The following is a 17227-nucleotide window of genomic DNA, read 5'->3' on the forward strand; positions in this document are numbered from 1 at the left end:
TTGATTGTAATCCTGCATTTCTCTGTGTAAACAGTCACAGGTAAACCAGCTACAAGCCAATATGTCAGGAATCAAGCCTCAGGTCGGAGAAAAAGGCGCCTGGCCCTCGGCGTCCTGACATGAGAGAGTAAAAGAGCTTTGAGCCCGCAGCTCTTGCCTTTCAGATCTCTAGATACTGAGTTATCTCACGCCTGAGGGTATCAACCTGTGTTAAACATTATTTAGGGGCTGTTTAAACCGATGCATTTTGGTCGATCGGATCACAAGTGGACGACAATAAATACAGATGCAATTGGGGTGTAAACGTTTTGAACTCGTCCACTAGGGCTGGGATGAATAATCACGATTTATATTAACAATGCCTGACGGAAATGCAAAGGCGATATTATGCACAGCTTTTTCATGTACTATGGCTCTTTGATCAGTAGGAAGTCCTCATCAATCTAAAATCACTGTTAGTTTGAGTCGTTTATAACATGCATTTGATAAAGCAACACTTTAATTATTATAAATATTCTTTATTATCGTGAAAATACTTGAGATGGTCATTTCTAAATGCAAAACGTTGCATCTGCAAGGCCTGAAAGAGATCAAGCCTCAACCAAGAAAAATAACGCAAAAGTAACTAAAAAGTAACGTAAGCATTACTTTCCATAAAAAGTAACTAAGTAATGTAATAAGTAACTTTTTTTGGGAGTAACTTAATATTGTAATGCATTACTTTTAAAAGTAACTTTCCCCAACACTGACGACGCATTTGAGTTTCTGCACGAGAGCGTCTTCTGGCTTTTCGATGTAGTGGATTTTACCGTAATCCATTGAGAAGCATAGCAAGCAGAATCTGACAATTTATTGTCCACATTCAGAGGTAGTCGAAAACGCATTTGAGGCACTCATGTGGTCAAAAGTGTTTGAGCAGTGACAAAACCCTTCTCTCCGCCTACTGATCTGATGTGATGTACAGAGCAAAATGTTTTTACATCGGTCCTGACTTCTAGCGCAAACCCACAGTGTTCAGGGCAAACTTTAGGTTATCATTGATAACTCTTCGCCTCGTTTAGGTTTGTTTTATTTTTTTAGGAGCATGTGAAAGTTGCGCAAGCTTATTTACATGTATATTACATGGATGAAAGGTTGTGCAGCATGTTTACTAAAAACGCAGACTCTGACAATATTAGTGCGCGTCAACTTAATCCATCATTTATCCCGCTTGTGTTTTAACTACCCAGTCTCATGTAGATGCGTTAAATAGCATGAAGTGTAAAAATCGTGCAATACATATGCCATATTCCACTTTGGCGTGCATATGATACGCCAGTCCTTCCCATTCACTTAAACAGTGCATCTTTTTTATCATTTTATTTATTAGTTTCTCAATTGTTTTGCTGTTTTTTACCATTTTCTTGGGTTTAGGGTAAGATTTGAGATTTGCTTAAGGAGGTTGTTTATAATACAGGTTTTTTCATCTTTTTGTCTATGTTTAAACCATGGTCACTTGGAGTTGGGGTTAGAATTGGGGTTTGGGTTAGGATGTCATTTTAGGATGATATTTTATGTTACAAAAAGTTATTCTAATCCTAAACCCAAGCGAAAATGGTAAAAAACAGCAAAACAATGAGAAACCAATAAATAAAACGACAAAAAAAGATGCGCCATTTTAGTGAATGGGAAGGACTGGCATGTCATATGCACGCCAAAGTGGAATTTGGCGTATATATTGCATGATTTTTACACTTCGTGCTATTTATACGCAACTCCGTGAGACTGGGTTTGTTTTAACGACTCGCCCACAAACCATCCCCTCAAGTAATCAGGACAGAAGGGGTTGAAAGTGGACAAAGAGAGGCTGTTTACACTTGGCATTAACATGCGTTTTCGTCGATCGGATCAAAAGTGGACGTCGTTAATACCAGGTGTAAACGGTGTTCAAAACGTTTTGAGCTCGTCCACTTTCGACCACTTTCAACCACATCCAGAGGTAGTCGAAACCACTTTCGATCGGATGGCTTTGGAGTTGCGGAACGCACATGTGGTTGAATGTGTTCGAACAGCCACACGCGACCGCCTTCTCTCCGCCCATTTATCTAATCTGAGGTATTAAACACAAGTTTTACGTCTTTTTTGACTTTTGGCGTGAGCATACGGTGAACAGCGCTATTTTTAGCCTTTCATTGATAAAAGTAAAGCGGATCTTCGTAGTTTTGTTTTGAAAGCGTGTGAAAGTTTTGCGATCCTATTTCATCAATTGCACTGAAAATTCAGAGAAAGCTCTTACATACACACTTACAAAACACTGTGCAGCATGTTTACTTGCTAAACAAGAAGTGGACGCCGACATAATATTAGTTTGCGTCCATATAAACTCATAATTACTCCCGCTCGGGTTTGAATGACACCGGAGAGACTCGCCCACCGTCTCACAGACCACCCCCTCACAGTATTCAGGATAGAAGCGATCGAAAGTGGACAAAAGAGACGGATTTAACTCTTTCCCCGCCATTGACGAGATATCTCGTCAATTAAGAGAAAACGCTTCCCCGCCAATGACGAGATTTTCCGTCTTTTTCGCAATACCGCCCTTCCGCAACTTTTTAAACCCGGAAGTATTGCCCTATGGCAAGCTGCTGCATGTCCGTGTCTGTTTTAATGATCGCTCTGAATGGGATCTCTATGAAAAGTCCGTCACAAAAATGGAATTATCTCTGCTTTTTGCTCAAAATGTGGTGTTTTTGCAAAAACCTACCCATATTCAAAAGCTGATTGCAAAAGAACCACTAAAGGTAGGATGAAACGGTTTTTTTTTGATTGAAAGCAGAGGGTCTGTTCTTTCATTTGGTATATTGTATGTTTATATATTTAAAGAAGAACATTTTCTGGAAGGCATTAAACTTTGGTAAAAATCATGAAAAACGCTGGCGCTGGCTGGCAACTTTTTTTAAAAACGCTGGCGGTGAAAGAGTTAAATACCAGGTGTAAACGTAATGTGTCTCTCTCGTCCACTTGTGATCCGATCGATGAAAACACATCTTAATACCAAGTGTAAACAGCCCCAGAGACGGATTAAAACACCAGGTGTGAACGGACATGTATCTCTCTCGTTCACTTGTGAACCGATCGACTAAATCGCATCTTAATAACGGGAAAAAAACAGGCCTTAGAGAGTTCACTGGCTTTCAGTTTTTAGGAAATTTAGTTATCGGGTATTAGTATGTGATTCTTCAATAAAAGATTCGCAACCCTTGGACGTCTGTGGTGGTACTGCAAGGAGTTTTTAGGGGCCGGGCTTCTTTATGGTTTTTTATCTAATTGTCACCCGTTTTTGTACAATTTACAATGTACAAATTCATGTGAATAAGCCACCTCATAAAAACGTAGGTGTTCCAATGAGAACAGTCTTTTACTAAAAAAAGCTTTTAAAAAATTTGTTTATTTTCAACCCAGCATTGGGTCAAAATGGGATGATTCAGCCTACTGGGTTGTAGTTTAACCTATGCTGGGTTGTTTCAAATTCAAAAAAGTTCTGGGTTTGTCCCTTTTTGACCCAATGCAGAATTTATTTTAAGTGTTCCAGAAAAAAATGCTATGTAAATTAAAGATAAGACCACCATTTGGTTTCTTAAATGGCAGCCAACATGTAAATAGATAGAAAACGGTTCAATAGTTGTCAAATAATAAGAAAGCTGAGACTTCTCTTTACTCTTTTATGTTTTTCTGAGACTCAGTGTTGGTGGGCACATTAAAGTGGTCTAAAAAAGATCAAAGAGTCCCAAATAATTAGTGTTAAGGCAAGTGTCAATATTGTTTTTGCTCAAACTCAGCCTAGGAGATTTGCACCAACCCCTAAATTTAATTAAAAACACAGCATCCCCTTCTTCAAGCTGAGCTTTTAAGGCAGAGGGGATTAATAATGATTGGTGAGTGGATCTTTATGAGATCTGTCAGATGGATTATTGATTTCCTTGTTAGTAACACAATAGATGAGCATTTGAACACACACAAGATGTTTCTCCATCTATCCATAGTGAAGATATACTGTAGTAAAGTCTTCATTATGGCAGTGCTACACTGGAGATTCACCGTGACTGGTGGTCCTGGTGTACACCAGGCTTACTGTAAACTGATGATGGCTTTTAATCCACACAGTTTGCAGGGGCTTCCTTGTGTCTCTGATCCCCCTTTCCCAAATCTACACTCTTGTTTTTACCTGCTGGAGTGGTTGGTTTATAATACAGATTAACATAAATCTGCCATCATAGCCAACAGACTCCACAGTATACGAACCTTCTGACTTTCTAAATCAATTTTCAAATGTGATTTAAGTAATAAAGACTCAAGAGTTAGTCAAATTCAATATGTTACGAAACAGAGGTGGTCATTAATCAAACAGCTGTCACATGAGGGATTTTCTTCTGTGTTGCTTTATTTATTGAACCCAAAGGCTAAAGGCTTGTGCTAGAAGTAGAATATAAATGTGTATAAAAACTGCACCCATGTGCAGCGAGTGACAGGAGAAATACTTACTGTCAGAAAAATGTGTCACCCTGAGGCCAAAACATACTGGATGCAAGTATGTGACACCTCGAGCTATACAAGTGGGATTTCACAAATTCAAGTTCTAAACTTTACCACAAGGGGCGCTCTTGTGAGTTTTTATGAGTGAAAGATGTTTTATCCTGTGCTTATTTGTGGCAAAGCATCTTTATTACTATTATTAATTACTATTACTGTGGGATTAAACATAGTTTAAGTCATTTAAATTTGACATGTGTCTCAAGCCCCTTGTGTTAAATGCAGTCTTTTTAAATGCAAGAATACATGTACAATGTTTTGGCATTTGCGTAGATTAAAGTAATACTCCAGCAAAATATCAAAATTACCTCATGATTTACTCACCATCAAACAATCCGAGATAAATTTGTCCATCATCTTTCAGATGAACACAATTTGAGTTATTTTAGTGAATGTCCTTGCTTTTCCAAGCTTATAATGGAAAAAAACAGGGGTTAAGGGAACAGCTTCTGACTTCGAAGCCCAAAAAGTGCAACCATACTTCACAGAGGTGATCCACACGGCTCCAAGGGGTTAAATAAATGTCTTCTGTGGGTAATCGATGCAATTAAGAATATCCAGATTTCAAACTTTATAAACTGTAATGATCAGCTTCCGGTAACGACGCCATCTTGGATTCACGCATAGTGAGCATTCATTGCCATGGGTATGTTGCGCAGTGACTTTCGTGAATCAAGTCCAAGATGGCGTCGTTACCGGAAGCTAGTTATTATTGTTTTTAAAATTTGAAATATTAATATTTTTCTTTCAATCAATTACCAGCAAGTACTTTTATTAACCCCTTGGAGCCGTGTGGAGTACTTTTGTAGAGGATGGATGCACTTTTTTGGGGCTGCAAAGATTCCTGTTTTCCCATTTTAAGCTTAAAAGAAACATTTACTAAAATAACTCCAAAAGTGTTTGTCTGATAGATGAGGGACATATGCATCTTGGATTGACAGGAAGTACATCATTGGAAATTTTGTTAAGTTAAAAAACTAAAGTCCTAAAGCAGTGACAGAAAAGCCAAACTTCTTTCCCAAATCTAAATGGGAAAACTGTACATGGCACTTCTTTTTTCTCCTGTTCATCTCTTTTCTCTCTCCTTCTGTCTCTCTCTTTAATCTTATTTGCATTCATATTACCTCACCAGGTGGTACACCAATCAGAGGTAAGAATGCTGAAAACCAAAAATATCCGAATGCGTCATCATCAGAATCTTCACACGTTCACCCCAAATGTCCCCCATCTGTTCCCACCTCGTCTCTCATTTTGGGTCTTTGTCCTCCTCCTGGTCTTCAGTCCAGCCTCGTCTCTGTGCATGAACCTCTGCTCGTCTGTCTCACGAATGGACGTCTGATTCAACCCATTCCAAAAGAATAATTCAGACCGAATGTTAAAACTTCAAAAGACCAAAACATCCAGGCTCAACCTGAAATACGTTTCTCTAGCTACATATCGCTGCATCTTTCGAGGGAACATCCACTAGAGGTGTTAGGTTTTTGTCTGTTTTGACGTGGGGTTTTTAAAGTTACGAAGTACACAAATTAAAACCCAAAGTACACAAATTAAAACCTGTGTAGGCGACTTACACCGTTTAATTTGAATAAAACACAGCCGACTAAAACACACAAATGTGTTTTGATTATTCATTACTATCGCTTTTGTAAGTCGCCACCATGCTTCCTGTAAATAAAAAGATCTTGACATACCTCGATCGGCTGAACACGATAAGTCTATAAGACTGAAGAAGAATGTATTGTATATAATGTTCGGTATTGCTTGTTTTATCATTTTCATCCAAACTGAGAAAAACAAGCGTCTCCAGTGCCTCTAGTGGACACTTTTAAGATGCAATGATATGTACCAGGAGAAATATATTTTAGGTTATTCAGAGATACATAATTCCAATGAGCCTGTGTAGGAAAACCTGCAGGCAAAGCAGGTCTGTATTTTTAAAATAAATACAAAATTTTTGAATGCATATAGATAAATTTGAGCATTTTTCTTTAAGACGTAAGGCGATCTGATGACTGACGGCCTGTCTGATCGATAACTGCATCTCGACAACATCTCACTCCCTGCAGCAGATCAGCTTAATGTCATTATGACAGTTTGCATTAGCCGTATGACTCTCTGTTCAGGGATCTTAACAGTAGCCGATGAGTCTTTTCTTTAGGCCAGAGACCAGAACAGCCAGTCAAAGGGATAGAAAAGCTTACCGGCGACATGGCAGCTGGCGTATGGGTGGATGTGAAAGAATAGGAGGGCACATGGTGCTGTACTGTAATGCCAAACTGATCCGATCTTCCATCACAGGGAATGTGGGTTTAGTTTAGAGAGAGGACAGATCAGCTTCCACTGATAAAAAACTTTCTGCTTTTCTGATGAACGGGGAAACGAGAAAATAGCTCTGTTTTAAACCCTGGTGAGCTGCTTACCCAGGCAGTATTTTTGGCATCATACAGTAAAAGGCGCCCCTGATGTGAAAATCGATGCAAACTGTTGGAAGTCAAATTAAGCTGCTCTGATAAATCTATTCGAACAAAATCTAAGACAGCATTGCAGTCTAATGGTGGGTTCACACCAGACACGAATTAAGCGTTAAGCGTGAGTGATTTGCATGTGAAGTCAATGCAAAGATGCAATAGATATCCTGCGGGCAATTCGCACGAATGACGCAACACGAATTTAGCATTTTGGGGCGTTTGACTTGTGTAACTCGTAGTCCGCATGAGTTGAAAAATCTGAATTTTTGCAAATATTCGCACCCTTTATCCAATCAGGAGCTTGCTCTAGTAGTGATGTGATTACGATGCAGCGAGCTGAGGCAGAAATACGAAACAACAGTAAAGGAACAAAATCATTGTCGCTGTATGTGGACATCTTCGTCTTTTTATAGAAACAGGAATTAAAATGATCTTGCTTGGAAGAAAGTAAGTGAGGAGGTCGAAAATCTGGTAACTTGTAAAAAACGCTCTTTACTCAATTTTAGCTACATATATACATATTGAGACTACAAGCTAGCCAAAGCCGGCACATTAAGTGCATTCACGTCAGAATTTCACATGCTAATGATTTGAGTTAACTCAAAATGTTTAAGCGTCCAATTATGCGTAACTATCGCTTCATTCGCGTCTGGTGTGAACGCACAGTAATGAGTATTACAATATATGGTTTAACACCACAATCCACAAAAGTCACACCTAGGGGTGTAAGAAAATATGTGAGTATCGTAATAATTTGTGTGGCAATACTTTATCGATTCTAAAAACCCCCCACTATTGATATTTCTAAATAAAAATCATAGATTCAATCAAGATAACTTGCAATGCCAAGATTTATGCCAGTCCTTTATAGCATTCTCCTTATCTCTAAACTTAAAAAGTACTAGCATAGGGACACACCATTTTTTTTTGCTAAGGTTTGAATATGGTGGTGTGTTCTCAGTGACCGCTTTCTTAAAATTATATCCTACTATATTCCCAAAAAGGAAATCTCCCAATATACCGCCTCGCTTCACAACACCGCAATTTATCGCAACACACTGCAGTGGAACCCCCTGTATCGTGATACATAACATGTGCATAACAAAATAATGAGAAGTGTTTATCTTAAGTTGCAATGCGAGAAATGCACAGAATTTACAAGCATTTAATTTCCCGTGAAGATATAGTTCCCTACAAATTCATTCTAGAATAACAAATTGTTTCTTTAACTCAGCTATTCGAGTTGGTGAAGCCTTTATATTTCATACCTCAATATGCACTGTAGGAAAGGAAAATATCGCAATATCGTAAAGCACTAATTATAACAATGTTTGGTACACACCAAACGCGAATGAACGATTTGCATGAGTAGATCACATACAAAGTCAATGAAAAGACGCAAATAGACGGGGCGATGCGAATGATGCGAATTGGGTGGCGTGATATTTGCCTCAAACGCGTCTTTGCGCAAGTTAAAATATTCAACTCAAGGGCAAAATTCGCATGACACAAAGTTAAATCCCGTGAGTAATCTAGAGCGAGGAACGCAATGCTTTGTGTTTGGTGTGTACGTTGCATTAGAATATAGCTGTCGTTGTAGTCAGTACAGCAAGCAATTACCGACCAGACAGCAGACGACTCCGGGCCGGATCCGCGCCGGAACTGCTGACTTCGGCATGGATCTGGCCCGAGACCGCTAGCTATGGACCAAATATTGTCAGGCTAAAATTAACCCATTTCTTCCCTAAATAACCTTGAATTTGGTTGCTTGACCAAATAGCTTGCGTCATGTAAGCAAAGTCAACAGGCGTTCAAGGTGTTTGCTTTCATTTCTTTTATACGTTCTAAGCATATACGCGTCGTCTATTCTTGGGCTATGGTTATACATCTATTAGACTCTTACTGATGTTGCCTTGTTTTAGCCAAAATTGTTTGATGGACATTGCAGCCAGTAACATTGTATGGCACTTCTCATACTATGCTTCCCTAAGATGAATCACTCTCTCGTTTTTCCTCATTTGGTTAAAAGCGTCTACTAAATGCCTAAATGTAATGTAAATGTAGTACAGCGCAGATGCTCAGTGGGTTTAAAACAGGGCTTTTATGATTGTGTATGCGCTGGTCTCTAATGTATTCGTGGAGCGAGGTTAATGCTCAGTATTCTAATGAGGTCTCATAAACTCACAGTCTTCAATTATGTTTTAATTTATCAATGCACACGTTTATACCCATCTCATAATGCATTTCAGGAGTATCTCTGAAATACACATTGACAGCATTTTTGTGTGCCTCCATCATTCTCAGACTGCATGATGTATGTGGCATCACGCAAAAACAAACAGCGCCGTCATACTAAATAACCTAACGGACCTCATGTCAGATCTCCGATACTTTATGTGTTATGTTATGTGTGCTCCTGAATGATATTTGAGGGTGGTGAAGTGAGGTAAGTGGTATTACGACAGGGTCAGATTTTTTATAAACTCCGACAGTTTTTAGATTTAGTAAACTTGGATCCCTGTTTTGTTTAAATGCTTGTTGATAGATGCTCAGAAGATATATTGACCGTAATCCTGTTATTGGCTGAATCTGTATCTCAGAGCATGGTTTAGTCTCGGCTATTAGAAATGTGAGCTTATGTACTGTGACAGTTCTAGCCGGCAGGTCTCTTTACTTACCACGATGAATAAATTACCCGGTTTGCTTTCCATTACTGGCGAGGATTTATTGAATTATGTAGTGAAAGATGTTTCTCGTTTCTTTCTGTATTTAGAAAGGCAGATAAGGTCATGAGGCAGCCAATTGTTAGTCAATGAAGTGTGTGTCTGTGGTTTAGCTGAGCACAAATAAGATTTTCGTTCCCTCGGGGCACCTGTGCCGATGTTGTTGTTTCGTGTCTGGGCACGACTGCTTTCGGAGTGTGGCTGGAGGTTACCACTGTTTATATGCGTGTGACAGCATTTCGGTCTGGTTTGTGATTGTCTGTGTTGTGTTCGCAGGGGCGCTTCAGATCGAGAACAGCGAGGAATCCGACCAGGGCAAGTATGAGTGCGTGGCGGTGAACAGCGCAGGAACGCGGTACTCGGCTCCTGCCAACCTCTACGTCAGAGGTAAGATTTATCGCAGTCAACGGAGATCCGTCTGAACCAAAGCCAAACCCTCTCACTCAAATCTCTGCTCCTTATTCAGGCTTCAACACAGCCCAAGCTGGACCTGTCACTCAAAACCTGATTTATTTCCTTCTATTCATCTCTAGCTGAAAAACTGCTCTGTTATTTTCCTCTTCCAATCTTTAAAAGCCTTTTAATGACAGATGAACTATGGCGACCTGGTTCTGTGTTTGTTTGTGTCTTTAAATTGTGTTTAACAGTGGCATGATTTAATGATGATACACTTTCAGAAATAAAGGTAAAAAAGTTGTCACTGGGATGGTACCTTTTAAAAAGGTCCTACTATTTTGATAAAAATTACCCCATGATTTACTCACCCTCAAGCCATCCAATATGTCCATATTCATTCAGACGAACACCAGGGTTCCCACGGGTCCTTAAAATCCTTGAAAGTTTGTAAATCTGGGGGAAACCATTCAAGGCCCTGGGAAGTTGTTGAAAATACACATACATAGATACAGGTCATTAAAAGTGCTTGAATCATTTTATGCAAGAAGTTTTTCTGGGTAAAAAAATCCATCTTATTCCCTGTGTAGTGTAGGATAATATTATTAAAATTCTAGACTTTTTAAGCACACGTGCTAAGCTGTTCGCTTTAAATGCTTTTATCTTCTGTATACGAATGTTGATTCATACCAAAATGCTTTTTTGCATAGTTGTGTTTGACACATAAAAACGTCTCGGGTTTCGTATGTAACTGTTGTTCACTGAGAAGGGAACGAGACGCTGCGTCTCCCTTGCCATACTTCCTGTGTCCCTGTAACGCCGTCTTTGGCAATATTTCAAATAGCAATATACTTCCTGGCTCCCGCTTCACCCTGTCTTTGTCTTTAAGCCTCACCATTGGTTGAATTTGATATAAACATTCAGACACACTTACCCCTGGAGGCGTCCCCAAAGTGTCACCGCAGTGACGCAGCGCGAGTTCCCTTGAAAGAGAACTGTAACAATGTATCTTAAAAGGTAACACGATGTAACCTTGCTCTCACTTGAAATGTGTCCCCACATTTACTCCTTGAATTTGAGGGTATTGGATCTGGAAAGTCCTTGAAAGGTCCTTGAATTTGAAGTTAACTAAGGTGTGGGAACCCTGAAACACATTTTGAGTTATTTAACTCTTTCCCCGCCATTGACGAGTTAACTTGTCAATTAAGAGAAAACGCTTCCCTGCCAATGACGAGTATTTCCGTCAATCCGCAATACCACTCTTCCGCAACTTATAAAACCCGGAAGTATCACCCTAGGGCAAGCAGCTGTATGTCCGTGTAAGTTTTGAGGATCGAGGATGTGATATATTGTATGTTTATATATTTAAAGATGAACATTTTCTGGAAGGCATTAAACTTTTGTAAAAATCTTGAAAAATTCTGGCACTGGCTGGCAATTTTTTTAAAAATGCTGTCAGTAAAAGAGTTTCTCTGCTCTTCCAAATAACGGTAGAAAACAGGGCCCACAACTTCAAGCCCAAAAAGTGCATCCATCCCTCACAGAAGTAAAGGCCTTCTGAGGGTAACCAATGCGATTTTGTAAGAAAAATATCCACATTTAAAATAAACTATAATAACTAACGTCCGGTAGCAGCCAATGTGCATTCACAAAAGAGTATCAATGTAGGATGCAGTGTACGATACGTAGTGATGAATGCGGAGGCACAGAGGAGATGCTAGTCTTAACCAAGGATGTAACCACATTTGTATCTCGGATGGCTTAAGGTTGATTATAACAAGGGGCTGTTGAATGCTTTATTCTGATAGGTTGAGAAATGTTCCACGGGTATGTATTATTTTTTGATAAACGCACACGTAACCTGTCAAATGTCTTAACCACCAGAGCAATGTCTTTGGTAACCATGGTATAAGTGATATAATTGACTCCGGTCCTTTGAATTATTTGAAAATAATGCACACTGCTTCGCGTTATGCCGCATTTTGCCACATTATTTTCAAATAATTCAACGTTATTCCTTAGGTAAATCATGGGGTAATTTTCTTCCATAAAACTTTCATTAATTTCTCAACTAATAAAAGGTGAAAATATGCAGATAAATATTAATTAAACAAATATGATTGAGTTGTTAAGTTCGTTTTTATAACATTTTAAATTGTACCTGATGTGCCTGACATTTTAAAATTAGATATAAATCCCTCTTGGACTCCACTAGCCAGGTACTGAAAACTGGGAACAGTACAAAGAAAGTTTTGTCACGACATCGATGGGGAACATGTCCACACTTTTGCAGGCAGGATCGGAGTATCCCGTTGTGAAGCATAACCATGGAATTTCCCTTATTAAAGTGTAGATCTATTACAGAGACCACGGACCCTCAGATCTCCTCTTTTTCAAGTCTAATTGCAACGAGTTCAAAGATCACTTTCAGGTTGTGGTTATCTTTTTAGGATGGGAATGGAAAGAGTTAAAAGCATAGGATGCAAACAACCTGATAACATCTCATTGATGAATTTCAGGATATTTTTGTGTGTTTGCCTGTGTTCAAAAGCATCGCTAGAATTGGAAATGAAAGCTATAACTTTGTCCATAAATTCTCTAGGTTTTCTTCCTCTCTGTGAAAAACTCATATAAATGATGCATCGGCAAGATGATATCATCTGAATTCTCTCTGGAGTCCTTTGATCTTTAAACAGACCACACACACATAAACATACACATAACACACACACACAATTTCTCTCAGGATGTGCTGTTTGATGAATGACATTTAATATATATGTATGAGTATCTGACTTCACTCCCTGCTTTATGTTTGTGTTTTAGAGAGAGAGGAAAAGGTTGTTAGTCAATGAAGTTTTGTGTCACACGTTTATTGCTTTTTTGTCCAGAGATTTATAATTCATGTGTTTCCACAGTTATAGTGAACTTGTCTTCTTAAGTTATATGTGTGTGTGTGTGTAAATCTCTATTGTTTTGTAATGAGTAAGACAAAAGTGCCCAGAAAAAGCGTTTTAGAGCAGAAAGACGATTTAAAATGTTAAAAATGAACTTGCATACGGTATAGTCTAGTTAAAGATCTATGCAAAAAATGATCAACATGTACATGATTATTTAAACGCGCCAATGTAACAATCAGAAATATTTAGCTACAGTACATTTATAAGTAAATCAGTGTTTCCCAAATTCGCACAATGACTTATTTATGAGAAGGGCGTGCTGATAAATTGATACACTGAAAAAAGTATTCATTCAATTTACTCGTTTTTTAAGGTAATTGGTTGCAATCGATTTATTTAAGCTACATTTGAACAAAATGTTTTTTTTTTTTTTTTTTTTAGCTTAAATAAATTGATTGCAACCACTTACGGTACCTTAAAAAACTAAATTGAATGAATCGTTTATTTTATTTTTTTCAATGTATTTTTCATGGATTTCATGGTAGACATTATTGAAACAACTTACTAACCTTAGGCCACTGTAGTGAAGTCCAAAGCATATAAACATGAGCATGATACTCATGATTAAAGGCTACTTGGAAATAACAAGGGTCATATAATATATATTGTGAGTTTTTTTATACATACAGTACAGAAAGAGTTACATACACGAAGCTGACTATCTCTCCACAGGTGTTTTAATATCACATGTAATGAAAGTTGCACAGACCTGTGTGTGTGTGACAGGGATGGGCAACTTCGGTCCTGGAGGGCCGGTGTCCTGCAGAGTTTAGCTTCAACCATAATTAAACACACCTGAAGGAGCCAATTAAGGTCTTACTAGGCATACTAGAAACTTTAAGGCAGGTGTGCTGAGGCAAGTTGGTGCTAAAGTCTTCAGGACACCGACCCTTCAAGACCGAAGTTGCCTATTCCTGGTGTGTGTGCGTGCATGTGTTCACTACAAGCCTTAATTTGTGTGTTTCACTGTAGCCTATATGGGAGCTTGCATAATTGCTTATCCTGTTATGTGAAAGATGCGTGTGCGCGCGTGTGTGCGCGCGTGTGTGTGTTCACGGTCACTGCCATTGCCATGTGCCTTACAACACTGATGCTTACACACAGTTGCGGGTCCTTACTTGTGCTTGTTTGTTTTTGTGTGATTGTGCCTTGGAAAATGTATTAGATTTAAACTGAAATATATTTAAGAAATTTTGTGTGCACATAGATTAAATGATTGTGTGTGTGTGTGTGTGTGTGTGTGTGTGCACATGCGTGTGTCAGGGTGAATCTTGTAAAAAAGTCCAATATTTTACCCCAAAATCAAAAGAAAGATATAGAGACAGAGCGCGGCGCGTCATAACCTGAAAACCACGCCCACCGGGGGGGAAAACAATCCATGACTTTGTAATGCGAGAGGCCGCCTCCTTGTCATTTCTGGCTTAAAACAAAAAACAGAATAATGCCTAAAAGCTGCTGTGTGACAAGATGTACAACTAACAAGCTAAAAAAAAACAGAAATAAGTTTTTATAAGCGGTCGACCCCAAAAACAAGCGTTTAAAGACACAAAAGTGTACTCATATTAGTTGAACTGCACCCACTAGAGGGAAACGTAGTCTGCAATCCACTTTTTTCTCCTTAAAGGTTGGGTTTTACAGCTCGACAGCTTATAAAAACTTATTTCTATTTTTTTTTGGCTTGTTACCTTGTCACACAGCAGCTTTTAGGCATTATTCTGTTTTTAAGTTTTATCTGTAAATAAGTTTTTATAAGCTGTCGACCTAAAAAACGAACGTTTAAAGACACAAAAGTTGAAACTTTTCATAGATCTCCTACCCATACTTGAGAGGTTATTTTTTAGTTTGTCTGAAAGCAGAGCTTCTGTTCTTTCATTCGATCTATTGTATGTTTATATATTTAAAGAAGAACATTTACTGGAACGAATTCTACTTTGTGAAAATCATAAAAAATGCTGCCGACTTTTTTTTTAAAACACTGGCAGGGAAAGAGTTAAGACAATGAAGAATTTGCGCATTATGGTGAAAGTTAAAGGTGCAGTGTGTAGATTTTAATGACATCTAGCAGTGAGACTGTGAATTGCAACCAACGGCTCAGTCCACCATTCACCGAAATGCATAGAGAAGCTACGGTAGCTACCACAGGACAAACATGTTGTTGTTTAAGAAAAAGTACAGTAGTGACAAAACACACTCTAAAGAGCAGTTTGTCCGTTTAGGGCTACTGTAGAAATATGGTGGCACAAAATGGCGCCTTCCATGTAAAAGGACCCCCGGTGCATGTAGATAAAACCGGCTCATTCTTAGGTAATAAACACATAACAGTTCATTAAGTAAGGTCTTTATACACCACTGATAATATAGATTATATTGCATTTCTGTCAAGAGATCCTTCTAAATGTTACACACTGCACCTTTAAGTCCACAAATCTCACCAGAATATTATCAAAAAGTAACAAAAGCATTTGTTATTCTGCCATTCATTTCTGCTTTATTCAAAGATTTGAAGAATTCAGATGCAAAACGCGCTTAGTGCGTCTTTTATTATAAGACTTTTAATGGATTCTGCCTAAAAAACAGTATTTCTGAACGGCCTGAGGGCGGGATTAAGCAGATTGGACGCAAAAGTATTTGATGAATGTATAGCAAGTGTCAAGAGCATTCAATTACAATCATTATCTGATTTTTGACGAAGGTGGGATCTGAACTCTTCAATCATTATGTTATTATACTGATGTAGAAATGTGCTTGAAAACTAAAAGTCTTAATAATCCTAAATATAAGCGTAATTTTTTTTTTCTTTAAATTTGGGGATAAGATGGACATATTATATAAGATTCACCCATGTAATGTGCATATTGCATATTTTGTCCTGTATAATTCTTAGACATGAGCATTAAAAGTGTACAGATTATTTTTTTAACCTTACACTCTTAAAAATAAAGGTGCTTCACGATCCCATAGGAGAACCATTTTTGGTTAAATGGTTCCATAAGGAACCTTTAACATACAAAGAACCTTGCTGTTTCACAAATGGTTATTTGTGGTGAAAAAACTTTTCTTTTGATTATAAAAAGGTATTAAAGAAATGGTTCTTTGACCAAATGGTTCTTTGAGGAACCGAATATAGCATTTAAGCATTTTTATTTTTAAGAGTTTATATTTGAAAGAGTGTGAATGTGTGTGAATGCGTCTCTGTCATTGTCTTCATATTCTCGTCTCATGTCACTTTTATGGATAAGCGGAATATTTGCCTGTTTTACTCTCTCTGTTTCTCCTTGTCTTCCTCCTCCTCCTCCTCCTCCTCTTCTCTTTTGTTACCCTTCCTCCATCATCATCGCACCCTGCCATCCAAATTCAATCCACTCCTCACTCTCAGACCAACGGGAAGGTGCGTTCTTTTCACTCTCTCTCCTCCTACTCAGAGGGTCTGCGGACGGGAACCGCGTGCGTCCCCCTGCTGGCGGCTCCTGTGCTGTCACCTGTGTGGCCGGACACTCGCGCATGACGCTGACTGCCTGCTGCTTAGCTGCATCACATTTCATCCTGAGCTTATCATCGGTGTTGCATGCTTCACAACCGTGGACGTTGGGTGTCATCGCTTGACTTTCTTTCTTTCATTTCTTTGAAGTGTAAAGAGTCGAGAAAATGAGGGCCCTTGTTAGGCTGCTTGCACACAGCTGTAGTGTTGATGATCCAACAAATTCAGAAACATTTTAGTGCGCAGTTTGTAAGTTAGATGCTTAGAGACTACACTTGTACTGCGTCTCGTTCATGTTTTTAGGAAGAATTTGGATGTTTATGGAGTGTAGTCCGGTTCAGTGCATGAAAAACAAAGCACGGCGGTGAAATTCCTTGGAAGTCTACAGGGTGATTGGAGAACAAATAAAGAAATCCACCCTTAGCTTAACGGATCAGACTCATTTATATACCAGTTCAAATTTCAAAAATGACAACAATCCCCTGCTTTTCTGCCCACATTTTAGAGAGCTTGTGCTTTTATTCTAGTTAACTGTCAAGCAAGCCTTTTGAGTTCCCAAGTATTTAAACTGGCTAAAGCAGCTTTGGTTGTTTGTTTTGGAATTTGCCGAAGACTTCCGCCGGGGAGAACAGTACA

The 17227-nt window shown here is 38.7% G+C and overlaps 1 protein-coding gene across 12 annotated transcripts in view; it reads left to right on the top strand.

Annotated features, from left to right (window-relative positions):
* ptprfa (protein tyrosine phosphatase receptor type Fa) overlaps positions 1 to 17227 on the top strand; it is a 259663-nt gene that overhangs the window by 146645 nt on the left and 95791 nt on the right. For 4 of the 12 annotated variants that reach the window (XM_073815321.1, XM_073815324.1, XM_073815325.1 and 1 more), the window contains exons 6-8: positions 5702 to 5719; positions 10037 to 10147; positions 16490 to 16501. In XM_073815321.1, coding sequence (XP_073671422.1) covers positions 5702 to 5719; positions 10037 to 10147; positions 16490 to 16501 — 141 coding nt within the window. The remainder of the gene's footprint in view (positions 1 to 5701; positions 5720 to 10036; positions 10148 to 16489; positions 16502 to 17227) is intronic. The other 8 variants (XM_065293838.2, XM_065293840.2, XM_065293842.2 and 5 more) reach the window with 3 other exon arrangements.

This window comes from Paramisgurnus dabryanus, chromosome 7, assembly GCF_030506205.2.
Source record: "Paramisgurnus dabryanus chromosome 7, PD_genome_1.1, whole genome shotgun sequence".
Taxonomy (NCBI): Eukaryota; Metazoa; Chordata; class Actinopteri; order Cypriniformes; family Cobitidae; genus Paramisgurnus; species Paramisgurnus dabryanus.